At 38.8% G+C, this 18,355-nt stretch overlaps 1 protein-coding gene across 1 annotated transcript; it reads left to right on the top strand.

Moving 5' to 3' along the window:
- Positions 1 to 406: 406 nt before the first annotated feature.
- LOC139133527 (large ribosomal subunit protein uL13m-like) lies at positions 407 to 16,044 on the top strand. Its single transcript, XM_070700180.1, has 7 exons — positions 407 to 566; positions 3,234 to 3,357; positions 10,217 to 10,310; positions 12,887 to 12,947; positions 13,991 to 14,077; positions 14,897 to 15,018; positions 15,724 to 16,044. The coding sequence occupies exons 1-7, from the start codon at positions 546 to 548 to the stop codon at positions 15,746 to 15,748; spliced, it is 534 nt and encodes a 177-aa protein (XP_070556281.1). The 5' UTR covers positions 407 to 545; the 3' UTR covers positions 15,749 to 16,044.
- The last annotated feature ends 2,311 nt before the right edge of the window (positions 16,045 to 18,355 follow it).

Below are 18,355 nucleotides of genomic sequence, written 5' to 3'. Positions count from 1 at the left end.
ATTGCATTACCATCTGTCGGCGCACAGTGCAGCTTAATGAATTGGACAGCGGGATTATGTTGCTGGCTGAAGGCTAAAAATTATCTCCAAAGGCTTCATAAAGCAACGCCATCTACGGTTGACGCAAGGTAATTGGAAAGGTACTAGTACTCGGCGCATTTCGTGCAAGCTAAACCTCCGTTGCGTTGTATAGGCCCTTTATAGCGCATTTGATAAATTCACTGCAGAGCTGCCCTGAAACGAAAGAAGTTTTGTACAATTTTGTAACATGCTTTACACCAAATTCAAATGACACTGTTTAATATTGTGATGAAATCAGTGTAATACTTCGACTTTAACACAGTCCGACTTTTTTTTGTTTCTGACCACGGGCGCTCCCAGCTCTCAAAAGGGAGAGACCACGCGACGTAGGATCTAGGAACAAGGTACCAACAATAACAGCGCCGCCACCGATTATATAGGGAAATGGACACAAACATGGCGGCGCACGTGTGACAACGTTGTCGGCACGGCAGTGGAAAATATTAATATTATTTCAGATAGATATGGCTAGTAGAGCTGCACAGGTATGTAATCTGCTCCTGCAGGAAAGGCTTTTAATGCATGTCACACGTGTTTTTTCAAATGACACAGGCGACGCGTAACTATTCAACCTATATATTTACCAATACCATAGACGTGTACTGGACATGCATTCCGCAGCATTGTGTGTTCGGGCCGCATGGCTTCAGGTTGCTGCGGTTCCGTAACCCTACCACTCCCAGGCTGGTTGTTGTGGGGAGTGGTAGGGCAACGGAACCGTAGCAAGACTTAGCCCTGCCGTGTTCGATGCTGTGTGTTCGCGGCGTTGTACGGCCTCCCACCACGGACCGTGCAACGCCGGGAACACATAGCATCGTATACAGGACTATGCCTGTCCATGAGAGCATGGAGGTAGTAGAGAAGGAGTCACAACTAGGCGGAGATCAAAGGGACCATGTGTTTTGCCGCTGTTTGCCTTACAAACTACTCCATTAGCACCAACGGGACTTGCGAACGCGTTTTCTCGGATTTAGCACAGTCCCTCGTGGGCTATTCAGCTCTGGGACTATTCGCCCCCTGGGATTCGCCCCATAGACGAGTGTACACAAGCGAGAAACAACCCAAGTCAGGAAATGAAATGGCTATTTCGTATAGGGATTGTGCCACCATGTCATCTTCGACGTTCGATGTTACCGTGAAAAGTAGCAAGTTCATCTATCATGTAACTGTCGACTGTTCCCTAGCATTCTTAAAATTCATACCTGGTACTTAATTTGCTTCAAAAACACTCGTTTCGTGTGATTTTCGGCCGAATTCGACGGACACGTCGCTAAAACATAATCGTGAGCAACATTCCGGTCACCTCACAGTGGACGTTGGGCACCTCCACTTTACTGACGTTAGCGCCGCGTACCCATGAGGGGTGACTGGAAGGTTGTTCATGCCTTATGTTTTGGCGACGTGTCTTCCGAACTCGGCCGAAAATCACACGAAAATTCATACCTGATACTTCATCTGCTTACAAAATGCTCATTTCCTGTGATTTTCGGCCGAGTTTGAGAGACACCTCGCCAAAACATAAGCGTGAGCAACATTCCAGTCATCCCTTATGGGTAGGCGGCGCCAACGTCAGTAAAGTGGAGGTACCCAAGAGGTGACTGGAATGTTGCTCACGCTTATGTTTTGACGATGTGTCCGTCAAATTCGGCCGAAAATCACACAAAATGAGCGTTTTTGAAGCAAATTAAGTACCACGTATGAATTTTGAGAATGATAGGTAACGATCGATGGTTACATGATAGATGAACTTGCTAATTTTCACAGTGAAATTGGACACGGAATGTGACATGGCGTGGTTTTATAGCCATTTTGTTTCCTGACTTGGGTTGTTTCTCGCTTATGTACACTTGTCTATGGGGCGAATAGTCCCAGAGCTGAATAGCCCATGAGGGACTGTGGATTTAGGAAACAAGATTAAGTTCGTTCGGGGTCGTTCGGGTGTTTCGGCCGTCCCTCGGCAGTTGACAGATCTTCAAACATGGCGTCACGTGTCCAAGCGTCGCGTCGGGAAGTTCGAGTCGTTCCACTGATTTTGATGTACACGATGTTAAAGAGGTCGAGGAACAGGTAATTGAGGAAGGGAGCTTTTGTATCTGCAAAGGCGTGGAGACTGAGTTGATGATAGCTTGCGATTACAAAAAAAATTCCACACATCGTAGAGCAGCATTGTTAACACGCCACCTTTTTCCACATCCAGTTCTTGGTTCTTGCCGTGTTTTATCATGTTTCACTGGCATTAATGATAAGGTTAAATAAGAAAGCATAGCTTTTAACTGCTACGTCCATGACTTTAATGAATGGTTGCAATATAAAAACAACACGTACGATGCATTGAAACAAAGCGTCGCAGCGTCGCCTATGGCGTCGCTGGCGTCGCGTCATAAACACCCGGGAAACGCTACAAGTTTAACCCACGCTCACGGCAGTGCTGCAGTCCGCTGCACCATACTCAGTACATGATTGAAAAGTTCGTGATCAGAACTGTCATTCTAACAAGGAAAGGTTCCTGCGATCGAATGTAAAGTATATAAAAAAACCACGTTAAAATTATCAAGATTTTGAGAATGAAAAACTTAAATTCCTTGTAACTTCACTTTTCGTGGACGGAACGTGTCGGTTCTTACACTATCATGACGCACCTGACCCAAGCTACGCAAATACAGTCTTTGCGCATGCGTTATGACACTGTGGAGAAACTGAGTCGCATGAGCAAACCCAGGTTAATTTAACTCGGTTCGGTTGCGAAGGTACCGTCGGCAACGCAGATGGTGGGAAAGGGGTGTTAAACAATGGACATAAAGGGATTAAACCAATGGTGCACAATAGTAATAAACGTAATTATCTCAGTTGTGACTCCTTCTCTACTACCTCCATGATGAGAGCATGGGGTCTCCGCTAGTACCCCTGTGCACGTGCATAAAGCTAGAACGGGATCGTGTATGGCACTGTCAGATGCAGTTTCCGAATCCTTTACCATCACGTATTAGTTTGTGATTAACAAGGCACTTCTAGACAAAATTTGTGTGGGTCCAAAATACTGATTCAATACAAATTCTGAGTAGGGGAAAGTCTTGACAGTGTCACAAATACCAGGCTTCATAAATACATTCAACACTGACCCTGGTACTGTTTCACCCTCTTTGTTCTACCAGCAATGGGGCACATTTGCCCGTATCTGGTATCTCCTAGATGCCACAAAACAGCCGCCTGGTAGGATAGCTTCGATGGTCTCGCCTATTTTGCAGGGAAAACACAAACCGATATATCACCCATTAAGTAAGTATTGTCATCTTCATATTTATTGCTGTATTGCTGTATTGCAATCATTTCATGATAAGTATTAAGATATTTTAGGAGGAGTTTTAAAACTTCAGCAACTGTATGATAAGTTAATGTCTTTTGTGCCAGATACAGTTTCTTGATCTACTCCTTACAGCGTGTTGAGATGTTGAGTATTCAGCTTGTCAACACAACCTGAGCCGTATATGATTAATATTCTTTATTTAACAAAAAATTAAATATGTGACTGGATAGAAATTCAGTTGTCAACAATAACAAAGTTCATGCTATGTTGAAAACCATTATTGAATACTTCAACATGCTCATGGTAGTACTGTACAAGAAATCGAAGATGACAAATTGCTCAAAAATTGTGAAAAACTTGTCCAGTTACTCCGATCAGGGTTTTTAAAGGATGAGAATTCATTGTCTTTGGACAGCTTTAGTATTTTCAGGGATGGGTGATATCAACGACCATATTCAAACACAGCATGAGTATCGGGATGGTTACCCCTGTGGATGTTTGTCACAGTGACATCTACCCATCAGTTAAGGCTAGGTTTAGGACAAGTGTCTGCTGTGTAAATGTCCAGGGGGTGTCTGTCCTAGAACCACTGCAAAAAAGTGGTTGACAACACATTTCATCAGCCTCACCCCCCCCTCCACACACACCCCTTTCCAGGATGTTTAAATTTAGAATGTTAAAATGCAAAGCTTTGACTGAAATTATGATTGAGTAAAGTTTAAGCCGTTTAAGCCTTCCAAGTTCATATGTCACCACCATCAGGTAAAGTTGGTGAACGCCATTGAGGCATAACAGGTCCCATGTGTCACATTGTAACAAAGACTTGAATATTTGAAGGTCCCTGAAAGCTGTAAATATAATTTGTACTGACTAAACCTGCCATAACATACCAAGTCAAGAATGTGACAATAATTTTAGGTTCGGCTCTATACCACTTTTTACTGACTTGGCAGGTCATGATGGGAAATTGATTATGTCTGGCAGGATTAGGGTTAGGGACTGACTGAGATTGTTGCATACGTTCAAAAAGTGAAATTTGTTCGTTTACAACGGGAGGGGATTTGACCTCAATTCAATTAGTGATTGAACTTCACTTTCACACTTTTATTTTGTGATTACAAGGTCTCTGTACATTGTGTACAAAAATAAACAAAAACTGCACACCAACAAATTTTTACAGTAACTGTTTCTGGCTCGTTTGTGTTGAGCTATTTATGTGTTTACTCCAAAACAAAATTTACTGACAGTAACATTGTATTGTTAACTTTTCATTCATCAAATCATAAAGATAATTTAAGCACACATGCATCTGTTTGTTGTCAAAACAGCACTGGATACTGCAGTCTTCACGAGACGCATAATTCTCAGCGAAAAAACACCCCATATATCAGCCATCAACATTTCACACTTTTGAACTTTGTTCAGGGGAGGTTGGGTGCCTTGATCCACATGAAGGAATTTTGTTAGTTGAACTTGTGCGACAATCTGAGACGGTCCCATCAACTATACTGCTGACTGGTTTTTGTACAACAAAGTTTTCATAACAAAATTAGAACAATGATTTAGCAACACGCATATAAACTACAAGCACAGACAGAAGCATCTACGTGTATGCATTCCAGCTTACCGTCTCACAAATCAGTCAATGCATTAAGCAGCTTTGCCAGCAATAGCCTTTTAAACCTGAGGTTCACCACCATGGTTCCACCCAAACCCATTGTTATCAATGGTGATCTTGGACCTGTATACAGGGAACTGGGGGTGAAAGGGTTAAACTCTAAGGTTCATCTGACTCTAAAAAGAGGCAGAAATTGCATGGCTTGAACGATCATTCATAGGCAAAGAGGCCATCGATGAAAATTCACTGATACTGTACATTGTGTATATTTGTTGTACGCCCGAAAGTTTCTATGATGCTATATTTGACAAGTTTATTTTTTTGGTCGTTCTTCCACAATCTGTGCTTTAATGAACTTGACCTGATTAAACCTGGCAGGAAGCACACGGCTCGACATAAGCGCTAGCCCACTAGCCCGAGGCTAGTAAATTTCAAGAGGACTAGTAAAAATGCCTTCGGAGGTAGTCCTGCGGACTAGTGCAATTTTCAAGTTCCGTAGCTGTCCAGGAAAGTTTATCGCTACAAAACTAATGGGACGCCGGGCCACTCATTCGATAAGAATGAACCAAGCCTCGATCATTTTATATAAAAATAAACTAACTTTTACCCAAACAAATTGGACAGTGAAGCAAACTTTATTGATCACCAAAATGAAACAGTTTACCTGCTACGGAGAATCAAATTGTACTGTACATGCCAGTAACATGGCCCCGGGAAACATGGCTCAATGCAACGCTGAGCATCAAACGGAATTGTCTGCACGTCGTGTATTTTGGTTTGCTTGAAGCTCATCACTTCGCCTAAAAACATGAGCAACCCCACAATTTCGTTCAAACACTGTATCCTTGCCTTTCAAAGAAGATTTTTCTCAAGATTTCTTCAGGGGCATTCCCAAACAACACCTCCGATAGTTCGTAGCCAGCTTGACCCTGCTTTAGAATGCCTCCACATGCTGACCTCCATATATACATGTAGTCAAGACCCCTAGCTTAATTGAAGCTGATCTTAAAAAGAGCCATCTAGCTTGCCAAAACAGTGCTATGGCAAGTTGCTACTGCTTGTACAGGTGAGGGAATTCCTCACAGATAATAACTTGGTGCTAGCAACTTATTGTTTTGCCATTTTAGTGGAAAAGTGTAAATTATTGGGGCAATAATAGTCAAGTGACCCTTAAAACAGTAGTGAATAAACAACGTATGAAATGGGTGTATCAAACTGTTGTATCCAATCACTTCTGGGAGTCATTGGTTATTTTTGTGCTAATCACATTTTGTAACCAGTAACTGCAAAAACTCATAAAAGACACAAGCACATGAATGGTAAAATGCAACATTTTTACTATTAAAAACAAAATTTTTCACAAACCATTATTACAAATGAGAGGTCCTCCCCACAAGCTGGTCAATTTTAAAATGTGATATATGTCAAAAATATGAAGGCACTCCACAGGAACATTTGTGAATGGCTGTATGAATTTCAGTTCTGGAGAAACAAATCTGTCCCCAGCATGAACAATCATGTTCTTTGCAAATTAATGGCGCACTACCTGAGCTATGAAGGATTTTCCAACAAATTCATCCCTACCTCTGATTTTATTCTTGATGGCAATAGGCTATTTTCATGACCTCTCCTCCTACACAGGACATTTCATTCAGGTTATTTTTGTGGTTTATATATGATTCAAAGTTAAACATTTTGAAATAGCAAATGTGCTAGTCTTGCATGAAAGTTAGTTATTGGGTTTAAAAACCTTTGCGACAAAAAATATGAGAATGGTCATATATACACCTCTTTACAACATGAGAGCAACATTTGGCTTTGCTTGAGCAGGACTAGTAGATTTCATTTAGGACTACTAAAAATGAACTGCTACTAGTCCTTCGGGCTAGTGGATGATTTGACCTTACGTCGAGCCCTGGCAAGAAGCAAGCTATTTGTGCAAAGACTAGTTGAACTTCAATGTCATTGTCTTCAGTAATTACCCCCACGTAGCCACCATTTTATCATGCAAATATCTGGGCTCATCTTCAGCTTGTCCTCGAAGGATGTATTGATCGCAGCTTTTAGTTTCTCACGGTCATTAGAAAGTCATGGATGAGAAACTGCGAAAGTTCTCCTTCTTGGTGAGCTCTTAGAACAAAGACACACTAACGAGCAATTCACGGTGGAGGTGTAATCTCTCCAAGGAGACACAATTATCATAAAACTGTCAAAGAAGTTGACTGAGAAGGTTGTGATTTTCAATCTTGATCAACTTAATCAGCAAAGTCATTAGGGCGACACTGTCTTTTCTGTTTTTCTGTAACAATAATGTATTGTTTTTAACTTGGTCTCCATTTTAATATTTGTAGAATTTATCAGGGGATTTTTATGGCTAACATGAGAGTTAAAGTGAACAGTGGAAGTGTAAAATTTGAAATATGCTGCCTGTTGCATGGGCAAGCTATCAAATTTATTCATATTCATATTCATTCATATTGTGAAACCTGTGTATTATGGACTCCCTTGGTAGTGGCAAGTGTCCGTAGTAGAGAGGTATCTTTAATTTGTGCATCCCAGGATTCGAATGGACCACAGTACAAAAAGCCAGACGCAGAGATGTAGATAGAATTTATGTGTGTTCCTACATGTATGCAAGCAGTTAGTATTTGCTTGTATTGCTATAACATGAAATCTTGAAAGTACGTTTTCCATAGAAGAGTTCGGAAGTTGGAGTGCAACATTTGATGCCGGAGTAGGCCCATTAAGAAGCAATGTTCTGTTAGATTGGTAACCTTTGGCTTGGAAAACGTTAACACAATAGTGAAGTGTTCTGATTATAAAGTGTAACTGTGTTTGTATGGACAGGCTTCGCTGGGCTTGCTGAAAAAATAAAATTTGGATGCTTAAGACTCCTTTAAAGGGCCAGTAATGCTAACTTTTGATAATTTTTTCATCTTTTCTGTTTTGAATGTCAACCATAATTCCTTGTTCTACTCCCCAAGGAATGTTGATATACACAGTGTTCAGCTTGCCAACTCAGCCTGTACATGTGTAAACTGCATTGTTATTGCTGAAAAGTGACTTCTGGTCCGGACTAGAAGTCAAATGTAAACAATAACAGCGCACTATATACATGTAGATGCCAAGTTGACAAGCTAAATAGTTGGTGTTTCAACATTCTTTTGGGAGTAGAATAGGAAGTTGCAATTGATATACAAAATAAAAATGATGGAAAAATCATCCAAAGTTAGCATTACTGGCCCTTTTAAGCTGTAATTATTCTTTTATTTTCCATCAATTTGTTCTGTTTTTTAAATTGAATACTGTTCCTTGGCCTATTTCTATGAAATTAATCTTGATGTTTGATTGACAAATGCTATATTTATTTCTACTGATGAGCATTGGATAGATGTTATTGATAGATCAAATCAGTTGAAATTGTTGTTGGTGGTTTGCAGTAGCAAGTTCATGCGGTATTTGACTTATTTTCAACAAAGTTCATGAAAGTAATTATTGACAGGAAGCCTTGAGATGAGTAGCGTTAAATTGAACCATCAGCCACATGCCAACAATAAAGAAAACAATGTTGGTTTTGTGGATGTCACAACCCACTGCAATTTTGCAATTTCGCCATCACGGGAAGTCTGGAAGTGGACGACTGTTCATGTTTAAGGTGTCTCATGCCAGCAGAAACAAAGCATGGCGTAAACTAATGAATATGTGCAATTTGAGGTCGCACCGGATTACAGCGCTAATTAACAACAAATAATAATTGTGATATTTGCTGGCATCAGGGATTAAGCAAACACCATCAGGATGAAATAGGGAAACCATGCAAAAACTTTTGCAGACATGATGTCATGTGTTAATTTGGTGTAAGGACAGAATCAACGTCAGAGTTTGATTTACTGGCACTATTTGATTTGCTGTTTGTTTTGGTGTCTGCCAGTAGAAGGCCAAAATGGCTCCATAAGTCTTGCTTTGAGTCCATTCAACATTGATGGGATTGCAAATACCAGGGGTACATGTATTTCTGTCTGTTGGTTTCAAACAGGGAAATGAAGATTTTAGAGGTTAAATTTAAGGGAAGGGTACCACAGCAGGGTTGTATACAAGAATGACACACAACATATTGACACTCTTTGTATCAAGTTGAGTTCGTTTGGCTACTCGATAAATAAAATGAAAGTTTTTGAGATGATGTGATTATCAAAAATTTAGCATTCCCCTCCCTAGTTTTTTTTTAGTTTGATAATTATGAAGATACTGCTTTGGAGATCAAAAGGATTAAATTCTGCTACAGATCTGCTGTTTCTATGCCAAAAACTCTCCCAGGATTTCAGGTTACTCTCTTTCACTACCATTCAAGTAATGAGAAAAGCGAAATTGTCTCAACTCTACAACCAGGCTCAAGTTCAGAAAATATCCAAATACAGACATTCAGCTGTTCCAGACTTGCTAGGATTTGTTCCAGTATTCATTTGTGAACAATTCCACTGATCAGAGGTCAAAGGTAGCACATTTTTTCTTGCTCTGAAGAGCAGTTTATACCATGGTCCCTCCGCAAAACATATTTATACACTAATGTACCTTTATGATAAAATATTCTGAATGGATGCAGGAATAGCAAGCTTTACTGCAGGACTGTGTGACTGAAGTCATTTTCTCACAACTGGTATGGCTTTTCAATGCCCTGTCCCTGCTCTGCTGTCTAAAGTCGCTCTAATTCTGATCTTGTCAAGTCAAACTATATAAGCTCTTGATTTCTTTTATGTCATGCATGATGACTCAATCTCTGAGAACTCAACATTGAATGCAGTGAGATCTGTCCTTGCGGACACCTCTTTAATCAGAACACCTCACTACTAGGGACAAATTTTCAGACAAGTTGCAAGGTGAATAGAATTTCACCTGTCTATTACAGACACCTCTGGTTATTACAACCACTTCTGTTATAAGGACACCTCCAAATTAAGGAAAGATTCTTCATGCTTTAAGTTTTAAGAATCTCACCTGTCTTTTACGGATTATGGATGCCTCTCTATTGTGGAAAGATGTAAAGACAAGTTACAAGTTGAAAGAACTTTACCTGTCTGTAACAGCCATCATTGAGTCTATCATAGGACACTTTTGTTTCCACCAAGGTTTTACTGTATCGATGACAGTATTGACATGTGGATATGATTTGCCTGTTTTAATTCTTGTTCCTTGGTTTGTTCTTGAATCCACAGGTGATTTAGGAGACCATGTTGTCATCATCAACACAAGACACATTGCCTTCTCTGGAGACAAATGGAACACTAAACTCTATCATCATCACACTGGGTATGGTAAAATTCATTATCGTTGCTCCCCTCGCACATCCCCCCTCTCTTGACTCTGTCTGTGGTATAACCCAGTTGTTTGGTTTGGTTAGAATTTCCATATTTTCATTTAAATAGGGATAAAAATGTGGTTAGTTAGAAAATAACTGAAGAGACCAACCTGCTAACCTTCAAATTTTGGTACAACTTTATTGTCGTCTATAACAAAGTTTAGACTTCTGTACTGCAATATGGGGATGGCAGGGCTAGTAAACAGATTTGTTCAGAAAACGAAATATAATTTGGTTTACCCAACTGACAAAATGCGCGATCAGGGCTCTCTATGTCAACACAAGAATTTCTAGAAATGTCAATTCCTCTGCTCTGTTGAATATGTGTGATATCAGTGTTTTTTGCTAAACTTTGGGAAGATGGATAAAATTGTGTGGGAACTCCGGAAATAGGATTGCCTTGATAAAACACTGGGAAAATTTACTGGGGCACTTGCCTTAACAAAACATGGAATATGAACAAAGACTTGAAAAACTGGCTCAGAGTACACTGTGCTCCGGTACATTGAAGATTTTTATTCAGTTTTAACCCATCAAGCCAAGTTGATCCACTGGTTACTCAATTGGACAGAGGAAAATTTTACAGGTCATATACTTTAGTGTAGGACTGCTTCAAAGAAAGTTCCAGAAATTCTTAAATTGACTCAAAAGATTTTAAAATTGCAAAACTTTGGGGACACTGTTCAGTACATATCCCTGAATTTATCATTATAGCAAAAGCAATACTTGCATAAGCAGCTACTCTTGTTTCGATCAATGCATACCAATTCTCAGATCAAATCCGGTTTTGTTTCGCTTTAACCAATTTTGTCAGAGTTAAGAATTTGAATGCTTAGTCTTGTAAGGTTATAGAGGCTTAGATGATAGCAAAGATTATCAATATCAGAGATTTCAATGTAACATGTCAGGGCATGCCAGCTCTTCAGATATTTCAGACAGCTATCGATGCAGTAATTGTTTTAATGCAATCCCCATGGAATGGTTTTTCCTGCATTTCAAGATGAGAATTAGAACTGTAAACTGTTTATCCATATCTATGTTTTTTAACCACACACTTGGGGGTGCAGCTAGCCTCGAAATGATTGTGCCCATACTTAAGAATTTACAAATTAACATATCCTTAAGGGGTCTAATTCAAAAAACTACAAGAGGCCCTCTAAGAAACCCTTTCTTTTCGTGATGAAAATTTCATTGGATGTTGTTCATGTGTATCAGGGACTGCAGTCAAAATATAAGTGTAGGAATGAAACTTCACATTATAAATCTTGAGTTTAACCTTTGACTCAGAAAGATCTAGCGAAAATAATTTTCTGCTGAAGTGAAGTCAATATTCCTGGAAAGTAAGGCCTAATCAATATTTACAGATTAAAGTTTTGAAGGATAATTAAGGGTTAAAGGAGTAATGAGATTTGAGGAAGTGCTTTGTTTTCTGCCTCCAAAATTGAATTTGTGAAACTGTCAACTATTCTCTGCAAAGAATGTAGCCTGCTATTCTTCATCAGCGACACTGCTGTGTTTAAAACAAATACAGCGAAATTGCAAATTTGGATGAATTCCTGGCATCCATGCAGTTCGTTGATGGTGTGGTTGGAGATACCATCAACCTCTCTTCACCCAAGGTATTTCCAGTTCACTTCCCGTTTACATCATGTGGAAGTGTCAGAAAAAATCATGGAAACTCAATCATGTCCGGATCATGTCCGGAGTACTTTTCAATACGGGGATCCGGATTTGATATCAAACATAACTTTTATCCATGGTAACCTTTCCACTGGTTTCTGTTTGATTGACAGTTATTAGTTGTTTTTTACAATTGACTGGTGTACAGCATCTCTAGGGTTCAAAGGTCGGCTGATCCTCGGCACACCTGTGTTTGTAGTACACCTGGCTGTTCTATGCAAAGACGTGATTTATATTTAGGAAATCAGTGAGAACGTGATCTTTGTGAAAAGTGGATGGCAAAATATTCTAAATGCGAAATTTGTTTTTCAAAACAGTTTTTTCAAAAGACATCTATCACTTTTTTCGTAGGATTGCTAATATGACACTCTGGGTTCAGATTTTGTTGAATGGTAAAATTGTACGTGCATGTAAGAATCAAGTTATCAACTTGTAGTTTGGGCAATTAGACATCCAAATGAACCTCCTTAAAGTCGTTGAACATTCAGGGTCATTTTTCTGAAGTGCTTGAAAACTTGACATTATTACATATCGTTGATGATTAATCTTTGTGTAGACTGCTGTTTTCACTGGAGAATTTTCTTGCCAATACTCACAAAATGCTTCCAAGATAAAAAGTTCTTGACGACAGGAAAAAATGTGATGGTGTATGGAAATGAAACCGGAGGCTAGATGTACATGTAGGTACATGTATGCATCCGTGGGAGACAGACATAGATAACCAAAATACACAGATACTTGGAAATGTTAATACAGATACAAAGTACAGAAATTCATTGATTTTTAATAGGTTCATAAAAATATTCATAAATGGTTAACATTTATATGTGTCCTTTTGAATCACCAGATATCCGAAGGGATTCAGTTCAACAAAAGCCAGGGTTGTCCATGAACGGGACCCTACAAAGGTAAGGCTCTACTAAAGTGTTTGGGTAAAATGATCATCAACTGAGACAAATTATTGAATTTGCAAAAAAATTGAGGTATACACCTCTAGTAGATGTACTCATGGTAACTGTAGAGGTCACATGACCTTCAGAGAACACACTGTACAGTCACGGTGTTTTGCTCATTAGAGCGCCCTCTACATTCTCAACCAACATAGCGTCCATGATCAATGACCGTGCATAATAACATCATGCTAGTGAAGTAGGTTTGATTTAGAACTCTCAAGTTCAAGTTTACATGGTGAAACTTTCTTGGTTACACAAAGTTGTATTTTGTGTGGTTAATTACTTCCATAATGTGACCTGTAGCTCAGTGAATTCTGGCCACCCATATAACAAAGACCCTCTGTCCAAAAAGGACATCTTTTTGAATTCAATATTAGAATTGAGTAAAATTTAAACTGTATGTTCTTGACACTTTCAAAATAAGGACACCCTTGAAGCCAGCAAGATGTTATTAGGTGTTAGAATCTGCTGCTGTTTATGCTTTGGCCAATATTAAAAAAATGTATTTATTTTGTGCATAGACAATGAGGAGGGCACTGTTGATGTTTTGTGTAACATGGCTTGTTGAAATACATGTACTGTAGGTATTTAGGTATGTTGGGCATCTATTTTTACTCATTGTACTTTAGAAATCTATTGATTGCCATAGATTTCTAAAGGACAATAATGAGTTAAAAAAACAATTTCCCAAACTACCACCTAACCTACATGTATTTTAAAAAGCCATGTTACACAAAACAGAGACCGTGCCCTCCACTGTCTATGCAGATTTAGAGTGGAGCATTTCTAGTAACAAAGAAATGCTTATCCATTTTCTGTGCCAAGTGTTGAGGATAGCAGAAATATGTAAGAGAAATCTGTGCGTTTTCAATATTCTGAAGAAGGTAATTTTCTCACCTTTTTCACTTCAAACCTGCCGTCATGATGGTTGGAAACATTGCTAAAACCAAGCAAACGGTTTCTGACATTGATCTCTCTATCGTTTTTTTTTTGGACAGATTATACACAAAGCAGTCTACGGAATGTTACCGAAAAATCTCCTCAGACGCACCATGATGCAAAGGTTGCATCTCTTCCCAGATGCTGTGAGTATAAACTATTTTACATCACGCAGATGGTTGGATGCAGACATTTCTCTGGTATTCTTTAAATTGTACGTTAAAGGTAGTCTAGGCCTCGAAAATGAAAGACTTATACTTTCGCTCAATTTCTTTTAAGTTCAATAATAAATCAGGGGTCATGTTGCAAATTTTTGTGCTACAGAAACAAATTACCCTATATTTACAGATATTTGAAATTAAAGATGGCTGCCATCCTTGTGTTACAGGAGAAAACGGAATTCCTGATTTTTACAAAACTAAGCCAGTGAAAACTTTTGCATAGCTGAATGGGTGTTTAGAAATGATTTGGCAATGAAAATGAATATCAACCAACTAATTGGCATGAAGCTTCCGAGACGCTGCACACTGGCCCCAATACAGCTTTCTTCCTCTTCTTAATGAGAAATATACAGTATAAGCTTTACTAACGTAACACACTGTGTACAGTGTGTTATATTATTGTTGACAAATGAATTTCAGTGTGGACTGAAAATCAGTTTGTCAACAATAACACTGAACATTAGACACACACATGCTAGATGTCAGTAAGTTGAACACTGGCATTTCAACATGGTCATCGGAGTAGAAGAAAAAGAGTATTGTATTGTACTAACAGAAGGAAATACAAGAAAATTCTTCAAAAGTCACTGCTATTGGAATTTCACTATAACAGAAGACATCTTGATTTGAGAAATCTTGCATTGAATATATTTAAGACCATGTTGTGAGTACCTTTATTTTGTTAATGTGTGTAGCATTGAATATTTGCAAGGACTGATTTTATCATGATTGATTTTATGACAGCAAATTCCACGAGACATACAGGAGAACATTGTTGAACAGCTGACCCCTCCTAGGGTTGTCCCTCGGCGATTGGACCAGTACACCCAGGAAGAGATTGACAATTTTCCGAAACTTTGGTTTCCGTAAGTACATCAAATGTTTGAGGTCACACTATGAATTCTGTCAGAATCCACAGCCTGTAAAATAGTCGTAAATCTTCCATTAATCAGAGGCAGCCATTGACTGTGGACTTCAAGATTTTGTAAGCAGAAGTGTTCTAGAAGTGAATTTTCTATTTTAAGGTATTTATGAGCAAAATGAAAATTTATAGGGGAGTGTAAAAGATTTTTGCAACAGCCCTTCCGTATTGATTTGGAAATTTCCCCCTCTGTCCTCTGTTTTATCCCTTCCCAACTCCTTGCCTGGAAAAATTCAAACCTCTCCTGACCCACTAGAGTTATGTCCATAAAGCAAAAGTACCATATGTGGAACCCTATCACCCCTATTTCCACATGCATGGGTTCAACCACATGAATAAACACAATAGAGTTATACAAATGCTTTTAAGTGAAAGGGTAGAGTTGTGTTTAACTCGGAAATTCAGCAAAAGACTTCTCAAGACATCTAGATTACAAGATGTTGATTTACATAAAATATTTTAGTGTTGCAATATCACTCTGTTTGTTTGTATCAAAGCTCATCCATATGCTAATATTATTCATCAAAAGGTCAAAGTTCAAAAACAAAATCTCACCTCGTTCATTTTAAGTATCTGTCATCTTTTTGTTTAATTTTTTCAGAATGTACAACAATTCCACTCTCTAACAAAAACTTGTTTTCTATTTCAGAGAGGACGACCCTGACTTGAGGTAGAAGACAAAATGTATTTTTATCAATTTTTTGGAAACTCCTCATGCCTAGTCAAAAAGCCTAAAAACTAGAAGGAAAAAGAATAGACTATGTGGGGTTCTGTAGACATGTGTTGAATCTGTACATTTTTGGTAGGGCAACAAAACATTGTAGCTGTGTTAGTGTCACAGATTTGATGTTTGGTGTGCTTGGAACAGTAGCGGCAACATTTTATTGGGCGTTACATCTATCATACTATTAAGTTATGTAATAGTTTCTCTTGTAAAAATAAAAGTAAAAACAATACTTGTATAAATAAATATCAAAACGTTAGATTATTATTGAAATTAGTGCACTTTTCAGATGGGACTGTTTTAATGAAATAGGTCTATTACCTATAGTATTTCACATTTTCTATTACACCTTTCATGTCGAATGACCATCGCTAAAAATATGCTGCTTGCAAATTTGACGTTTGTTCTACGGAAAACAAAACCCTATGTTAACGAGGTAGTGGAGTGCTCAATTAGGAACTTCTGGCGAACACGTCAATCAGTCTTCCGCCCCCAACGAGACACCTGTATCGAAAGAAATTAAATCTCCAACTTAGAGGGCGCTCTTATGATGCGAAAATGTCGGGGAGAGACCACCACGCAATAACTATGGATGTCATGAGTAACCCTTAGGCCAAAGGCTGTATGACAGACCACAGAAGGTGATCGATGAAAACTGTGAACAATATAAGTCATTTTCACTGTTTTGATAATGTGCTCAATGAAAACAGTTAAATTGTGTCTGATATGGTGTCTGGAAAGTTGTCGAGTGTGACCTGTTATTACAGGAATTGTCATTTTCTTAAAGTTCAACCATTACTAGAAATTAATTTTGCCCGTCTATGTCATAGGGAATGTACGGAATTTGCGAAGTGGTTAATCCCAAAGTCACTTGGCATAACATGGTACAATCAAAATGAGTCTCAGAGGACCGTGGGCGCTTTGCATCCATGGTTACGAAATCGAGGCGAGATGATTAACCAGTTCCCTAGAGACGATGTGCACATGATTAAAACTGGATGATAAACACAGTTTTAAGAAACGATGCTTTTAGAAAAAATACCAACCCATCCACATTAATTGAAAGCAAAAATACGTGGACATGTGATAAAAAAAACCGCGTATACTCATCCCAATATAAATATGTCAAACTTCTTTAAAGGCCAAAAATATGCAGACATTCGTTTTCAGTACCCGAGAAAATGTCTTGCAGCTCCATTGGCCGTAAATTTTAATGTACTTCCAAGTAATTTCGTCGCATTTGACTGCTGAGTTTTCCCAAGACTTCAGTTGAAATGCCCGGCGTTCACCTGGTTGACACAACCTCTGTGGGTTTAACGATTTGTTGAAACCCGATTTTAGCCATTCAAGAATTCGTTTTTTCCAACAAGGCTATGTCTCAGGGCTAATACTCTGTATTTCAACGTAGCTTCAGGGAGTAGAAGAAAACAATGAAAATATTATCAAAAGTTACAGCTCTAGTCCTTTTAACTGATGCCCCGAAAGCCCAGTAGATGAAGGTCGTTTTTCCTTCTTGCAATAGTATACAAAGAGATCTGTATGAATATTCCACATTGATAAAGAACATTAGCATAAAATTTTAATACCAAAACGATGCCACTCATTTCTATGTTAGAAGAAGGGCCATATATGAGGTAACTATACAATGCAAGATGCCAGTTACATAAATATTTCACAGTAATAATGAATCATTAGCATAAAATTTTAATAACAAAACAATACATATCAATATAATTTGCATAAATGAATACTAATCACACTAGCATCTTGCACGGAGAGGCTTGACAGCAAATATGTGTCTTGCCCTCGGAGACCTGTTTTTGATCTTACACAAAAGTAGTTCGCTCTCAATTTTGGTGACATGAAGCGTCATGGCAGGTTTAGATAACGACCGTCCTCAAAAATAACCCGTAGTGTGGTGATATAAACCAACTGTATTTTGTCAAGACAAAGCAGTTTTGTGTGCGAGATTTCCTGCCAGATTTTTGAAGGAAATGACATACCAGAAAGTGTCACGGAATCCCTGAATTTCGGGAATGGTTACTAGTAAAGTACCATTCCTGGAACACCGTCGCAATAAGGCCGGAGTATGCTGAGAAATGCATTGAGCGAAGCCCATATCACCTGGTGCGCAGTACTAGTGTCGGCCTGCCCACGTTCAACAGAACCGTAGCGTGATAATATTCCCAGTGCGGCACATCTTGGCTAGTCAATATTGAAATACAATCCCACTTTACTTAATGTGACGCGCCTTTTACCTGGCGCAATTTAAACTGCAATTTCAGGCAATTTGCCTCAAAAACGTCATGAATCACTGGGGAAACCAATTTCATTAAAGACTTTGAAATAACAGTATGTATTTCATGATATCGCATTTAGGCGGGTCAACAAATCATTAGCATGTCGTGAAGTTCACACGGAGCCGACATTGGAGGTGGAAATTCAAATTTGACCGTGATGCAGAACGGAAGTCGATATTGAAGCAAAGTTTGCTCGGCTCGCAGGGTGGTAATCGGCGACAGTTTTCATTTGTTTTTCCCAAGGGTCCTCTGTCCAA

Source organism: Ptychodera flava, chromosome 5 (genome assembly GCF_041260155.1).
Source record: "Ptychodera flava strain L36383 chromosome 5, AS_Pfla_20210202, whole genome shotgun sequence".
NCBI lineage: Eukaryota > Metazoa > Hemichordata > Enteropneusta > Ptychoderidae > Ptychodera > Ptychodera flava.
The sequence above is the reverse complement of the archived record's forward strand: the minus strand, read 5'-3'. Positions and strand labels throughout refer to the sequence as shown.

Coding starts and splice junctions, on each gene's coding strand:
- LOC139133527 (XM_070700180.1), top strand. CDS start 546: ATGGCTAGTAGAGCTGCACAG. Junction 567..3,233: donor TGGCTAGTAGAGCTGCACAG/GTATGTAATCTG, acceptor TTGTTCTACCAG/CAATGGGGCACATTTGCCCG. Junction 12,948..13,990: donor ATGAACGGGACCCTACAAAG/GTAAGGCTCTAC, acceptor TTTTTTGGACAG/ATTATACACAAAGCAGTCTA.